The sequence below is a fragment of the Mus pahari genome, chromosome 3, assembly GCF_900095145.1.
Source record: "Mus pahari chromosome 3, PAHARI_EIJ_v1.1, whole genome shotgun sequence".
Classification (NCBI taxonomy): domain Eukaryota; kingdom Metazoa; phylum Chordata; class Mammalia; order Rodentia; family Muridae; genus Mus; species Mus pahari.
In genome coordinates, this window is record NC_034592.1 from 3,663,069 (window position 1) to 3,669,791 (window position 6,723).

The 6,723-nt window shown below is 39.3% G+C and overlaps 1 protein-coding gene across 1 annotated transcript in view; it reads left to right on the forward strand.

Annotated features, from left to right (window-relative positions):
- The window catches only part of Malrd1 (MAM and LDL receptor class A domain containing 1), a 658,259-nt gene that overhangs the window by 362,237 nt on the left and 289,299 nt on the right, over nucleotides 1–6,723 (forward strand). Inside the window, exon 27 of the mRNA XM_021195116.1 lies at nucleotides 4,215–4,372. Within this exon, the coding sequence (XP_021050775.1) occupies nucleotides 4,215–4,372 (158 nt within the window). The remainder of the gene's footprint in view (nucleotides 1–4,214; nucleotides 4,373–6,723) is intronic.

Below are 6,723 nucleotides of genomic sequence, written 5' to 3' on the forward strand. Positions count from 1 at the left end.
AAAAAAAAAGAAAAGAAAAGAAAAGCACTTTGTCACTTGCTGAACCCAATAATCACAATTGCAGAGAATTTTCTAGGAAAAAACAACTATCAGCTTATTTGTCTTAGAACTAAGAAGCTGCAGATTCCTTTTTTTAAAAAAAAATAGTTTTTCAGCCTGACCTATCCCGCTAAACTTGACGCCTGGCTAAGGTGAGGGGCAACTTTTTATCAGCCTCCACTGTAAAAGTGAGACTGAATCAAGAGTTGGATAGCCTATTAGATATTTTCTTTATTTACATTTCAAATGCTATTCTCAAAGTTCCCTATACCCTCCCCCAACACCTCCTCCCCTACCCACCCACTCCTACTTCTTGGCACTGGCATTCCCCTGTACTGGGGCTTACAAAGTTTGCAAGACTTCCCAATGATGGCCAATGAGGCCATCTTCTGCTACATATGCAGCTAGAGACAAGAGCTCTGGGGGTACTGGTTAGTTCATATTGTTGTTCCACCTACAGGGTTGCAGACCCCTTCAGCTCCTTGGGTACTTTATCTAGCTCCTCTATTGGGGGCCCTGTATTTCATCCGATAGCTGACTGTGAGCATCCACTTCTGTGTTTGCCAGGCACTGGCATAGTCTCACAAGAGACAGCTTTATCAGGGTCCCTTCAGCAGAATCTTGCTGTCATATGCAATAGTGTCTGCATTTGGTGGCTGATTATGGGATGTACCCCTGGGTGGGGCAGTTTTTGTATGGTCCATCCTTTCGTCTAAGCTCCTGGTGTGACTCTAACTAAGGAAGTGAAAGATATGTATGATAAGAACTTCAAGTCTCTGAAGAAAGAAATCAAAGAAGATCTCAGAAGATGGAAAGATCTCCCATGCTCATGGATTGGCAGGATCAACATTGTGAAAATGGCTATCTTGCCAAAAGCAATCTACAGACTCAATGCAATCCCTATCAACATTCCAACTCAATTCTTCAACAAATTAGAAAGGGCAATTTGCAAATTCATCTGAAATAACAAAAAAACCTAAAATAGCAAAAACCCTTCTCAATGATAAAAGAATCTCTGAGGGAATCACTATGCCTGACCTAAAACTGTACTACAGAGCAATTGTGATAAAAACTGCATGGTACTGGTACAGTGATAGACAGGTAGACCAATGGAATAGAATTGAAGACCCAGAAATGAACCCACACACCTATGGTCACTTGATCTTTGACAAGGGAGCATTTTTTTTTTTCAACGTGAAACATAGTCCAACAGTCATTCAGACAACGAAACAAAAACAGACATGAATTAACACGTGGACAGATTGGTGCACAAAACACAGAAAATACAGAGACGGTAGAGAACTTGATATAACCAGAACTAAGGGTATCTCCTGTAGGGGTCAGAGAGAAAGCAGGACATCTCCTGATTTCCCTCTGTCCCTTGGAGAGCTCCGAAATCCATTTTCCTTCTTTCTTGATCTCTCTCTCATATCATTTGTATACCTAGCATCTCCCCTCCCTCTTTTTTTTTTTTTATTTTACTCTTTTTATTTTATTTTATTATTTTAAGCCCTACTTCTTTCGCCTGATGCAGTTCTTGACTGCAGACAAATGCCTGTTTAGAATTTTTCTCTCCCATTTTCCACTATCAACCCCTAGCTGATATCAACACTGGGCCCACGCTGACTCTGTCTAGCCTGTGTCCTTTTTGCACCCTTGTGATCATCAGCCTTCAAAAGATGACTTTTGTAGCGCTAATATTCATGCTGTATGTTGCTTACTGTGAAGGGATACATCTTCTTCTTACTCTTCCTGTGGAGCTCCACCAAGACAGTGTTCCCTCAGTCGATCCTTTCTATTCAGGTCCCTGTTCAGGTGCCACCTTTAGCTGCCTGCAGCTACACTAACCAGGTTCCTGAAAGGGAGGATGGGGCTGCATGGGAGAAAATGGCAAGAGAAATAGTGACACCACAAGAAAGATACTGATCAAGGTCCAAAGTTTACTTAAGAGTCTGAGCTTATAAAGGGGGGGGGGGATGCCATCCTCCATCACGACAGGATCTCGTTTTGTCAGGATAGTGTCAGAAGAACAGGTTCAGCCTCCCAGCATGTAGAAAACAGCATAGGTGGCAGAACAATAGACTTATCTAGGTTGGAAGACTCCACCCTAGTTTGTCTTGTTCACAATAGCTGAACAGGTTTGAGCCAGCCTGCTCAAGACTGGAAGAGGCTACAGTTGTTGCCCTGTTTATGTTCATAGCATCTCTCACTGTCAGCAGAAGCAGCTAAAGAGAATAGGCCAGGAGACTGCTATTGAACAAAGTCTCTAGCTTGTATGTTCTTATCAGCACCTAGACCACGTAGCTGAAAGTGTGGAAATTACTACTATCTCAGTTTTGGAAATCAAAAATCCAACATGAAGTAGGTGATAACATTGATTCCTTCTGAGGGTTCAAGGAAGAAGCTGGTCTTCCTTGTCTCTACCTTAGATTCTGATAGTCTCAAAAATCCCTCACTTATAGATTATTCATGCTATATCTTCACATCAATTTCTGCAATATATATGGAATATAATTTGCCATAGATCTTTTTTTATTAGATTCTGTAGAGGAATTATAATCTAGCTGCTTTGGCTGGAATATAAACAAACCCTTACCACCCTTTCATCCCAGGACACAGAGGTATGCAGATCTCTGAGTTCAAGGCCAGTCTGGTATAGAGTAAGTTCTATAGAAATAAATGCTTTGTGTGGTCAAGCCATGGTGGTATATGCCTTTAATCTCAGTATTCAGGAGAGAGAGACATGCAGATCTCTAGTTTCAAAGTCAGTTCAGTCGGTTGAGTTCAGTGTAATGGAATGAAATTGGGTTCATTTTTGAGTTCATGCAGTTCAGTGTAGGTCAGCAGAGGCAGTTGATACCAGAGATTAAGAAGAAGAAGTTTATTTGAGGTAAAGCCGGGCAATTCATTGAGAAGTCTAGAGAAGTCATATTGAAATGGTCAGTTTGGAGAGGTGTTTGAACCAGAACAACTGAGATAAATCAACCAGCCAGGGTTATGACAGAGCTAGCAAGGATGAGCTTACTCTGCAGTAAGTCTCTATCCTAGACAGCAATTATATAGGCAAACAAGAAATGCATTTCAAAGGTCTCAGGCATACTGACGAGGGTCCTCTTTAATAGCATGATGTTTCCTTATCTTCAACAGAGCCTTCATTTCCAAACAATGGCCATAATAAGGGCAATCACAATCTAGCATTAATTCCAGTTTCAGGACCTGTAATTAAATGACTGTAATTGCTTCCCTCAGATAATTTTTCTAAGTAGAATATTCTCATCTGTCATCAATTATCCTGAATTTGGACACTCTTTTGGTCATTAGCAAATCACTTGATATTTCAAAAGCTCAGCTTCATAGTTTTTCAAATGGAGATAGTAAAGTTTGCTCAGTGTACACAACAGAAGATATGAGACTGAATGTAAATAACCCTATTGGTAAAGAGATCGAAACTTACTGAAAAACTGTGAAACTAAAATTGCAAGACATTTGTAAGAGTGTTTACTGTGGACTATTTTTATAGTAAGTATTTACCATCTGGTGTCAGATATAGCACTTAAGAGGCAAAAGACATTATTAAGATAACGAAAGGACTATTAAGTTTTGAGCAGTACAAAAATAGGATAATGGTATCTCAATATTGAGATTTCATAGGTTCATAAAACAGATTTGATGAGTTATGCCACGGATTCTAAGACCTAAAAACTCATCTGACATAGATGGTACACGCTGTAGTTTCACACGCTGTAGTTTCATAACAGGAATAAAATTAAATACCCTCCCTCTCATGTTATGCATAAAACTTCCAACATTTTCTAAATATTTAATAGGTGACTGGACATGGGAATCTTTGTATACTTTTATAATACTAGGTAGTTTATGGAGTCCATTAAATGATTCCTATTACTCTCTTGTTGATGTTATGGCATAGATATCTGTCAGATCATTTAGCCTGCATACTGTGAAGCTTTTTGCTAAAATCACACAGAGCTGGGAATTGTTCTGCCAGTGAGTGAGAGACAAAGCTATTAGATTTATTATCCATTTCAGATGAATATGCCTTTGGCATCTAGATCACATGAAATTAAATGAAAGAAAACCCTCATCTAAGAAGAAAAACCTAGAATAAACCCCTCATTGTTCTTTTGCTCCTATTTAAATCCCATCCTTATTCCTAGGTCACTTCATGTATCTGGAGGCTACCCCAGTGGGCCTTCATGGTGACAAAGCCCACTTCAAGAGTGCCACATGGCAAGAATCCAGCGCTGCCTGCACTATGAGTTTCTGGTATTTCATATCAGCAAAAGCCACAGGATCAATTCAGATTCTCATTAAGGTAGGATCTTGGCTAAGGAGGCTGCCGGGCTTTCTGAGGCTCTGAGGGAACACAGTGTTCTGACCTGGCTAGAGGAAACCCCATTCCTCACAAGAAGAAGCTCCTGCAGGCTACACACTCTGTGGAGTTTGATTAGCTGGTACACAGGAACGTGGAGTGCACTGACAGATCACAGTTCCAGTCCTTCCTTTTGTAAGAGTTAACTAAGTTTCTCTTGTTTTGCTCTTTCCTTTCCCATCTGTTTCAAAGAGAAGAAAGAGGCTATTTGTACATTTGAAAGGAGAGCAACTATTCATCTTCTTTCATTTAAGTAATTAGTGAGGACTAATAATAGACATTCTGGCTCCCTAAATCTATCACAAAGGACTGACCTGCTCATGAGTCTGATCAAGGTATGATTACATTGAACTGCTTATTAAGTGTGACATATGAATGCATTTCCTTCCTGATTACTAATTGGATGTTTCCATCAGAATTTTAATTTAGCATAATAAAGTGACAGAGTTTGGGGACAATGCAATAAAGTAAATATTAATACTAACAAGACCTAGTTCAAACACTTTTAATTTATAACAAGCTAAAGCAGCAGTTAAAGGAAGTTTGTGTGTGTGTGAGTATGTGTGTGCTTGTGTGTGTGAGTGTATGTGTGTGTGTGCATGTGTATGTGTGTGTGTGTGCATGTGTATGTGTGTGTGTGTGCATGTGTCTGTGCATGTGTGTGTGCACACGTGAATGTGTGTACGTGTGTGAAGAACGTCTGTTTTAAGAATCTAGCTAGCATTCTAAGTAGCACTGCTTTAATGCCTGCTCTAGCAGAAACTCCTGTTTCTTCACGCATGAGCTTTGCTCAAGAGCACCAGCACTGACAGAAAAGACCTGACCTGAATGTCAAAGACCTCATCTAACTGAATCATTTGCAACTGTGTGGTTCATGTTTCACAGGAAACCTGAGCTGAGTTGGAGGTTTTGGATCATGCTGTAATGAGGTATGAAATGCAGCCTAGGAAGACCCATGCAGCAAATAACCATTGTGTTATTCTTGTATTTGAATGTAGAAACTTATACAAAATATAAAGTTCTCCCTGGAGTATTTCCCTCTTTTGAATATGGTATTTTATTATTTGGTGTTCATGTGAGGGATTTGTCCTCTGGGATTTGCTTTTATTAGTTACTTCATTGATACTTACTTTTAATTATCTCATATTGTAGTAGCAAACTTTGTATTCCAGTAAAATGAAATTTAAGCTGTTGAGAGGTATCGTTCTTCTTATAAAGTCACCTTGACCTACTATGGCTCCTCCAACTGAGTTCCATGGGAATGTAATAGCATTTTAAAAAAATGCTAGTGTCTCAAAACAACAACAGCAAAACAGATAAAATACACATAGAGTCTAACTAAGCTTGACTATGAAGACAAAACGTCTGAGATTCTGTTTTATGGACATAACATGGTTGTGGCACTCATGAGCTTATAAGACTGAACTGTTCAGAGACTGTATAGGACTGAGCCCTTAAACATTCAGTCAACCCTAGTGACACTGCATGCCACCATAGAGAGCTAATAGTGTTTGAGGGATAATGGAGGAGAGGATGTCTTTATTGATGTAGACTCTGGTAGCTTATTCCTGTTCATATCCATCCCCATTCAACTACACTTGGTTAAATACAGTAAGTCACAAACTAAAACAAAAAGAGCATAAAAATATGGAAGTGGAATGGAGTCTTGGTGGAAGGAGGGATGGGTTGGTAGGGGAGGGGATGGGATAAGAGAGGGCACAGGGATGAATGTTATGAGCATATTATATACATGCAATCAATTGTCAAAGAATTAGTTGATGAACAAGATTAGAATCTGAAATAATTTTAGGTTTAGTAAAATTACCAGAGAAACTGGGGAAGGAGAATTTGGATGTTGGAATTGGAGTTCTGTGCCTGAGTACATGCCAAGTATGCACAAGACTCTGGATTTGACACTTGCCCCTTAAATAAAGAAACAAATATTGCATACGGATTTTAGGAAGCCACAAGGGCTATAAAGAAGATAAAACTTTCATGATGTGTATTAAATTTATATTCAGACTTTTATGGAAATCAGTTTACTTTGGTGAATGATAAGAGCTATAGTTTTGATCCTGTTAACAAAGTACTGCATAGAGTTCCCTATGTGTGGAACCATGCTGGATTTAACCTTCTCAGGAGCCTGAAAGCATGCTAGATATATGCCACACACAATAGAGGTAGGATTCTTCTTCTTCGTCTTCTTCTTCTTCTTCTTCTTCTTCTTCTTCTTCTTCTTCTTCTTCTTCTTCTTCTTCTTCTTCTTCTTCTTCTTCTTCTTCTCTCTCTCTCTC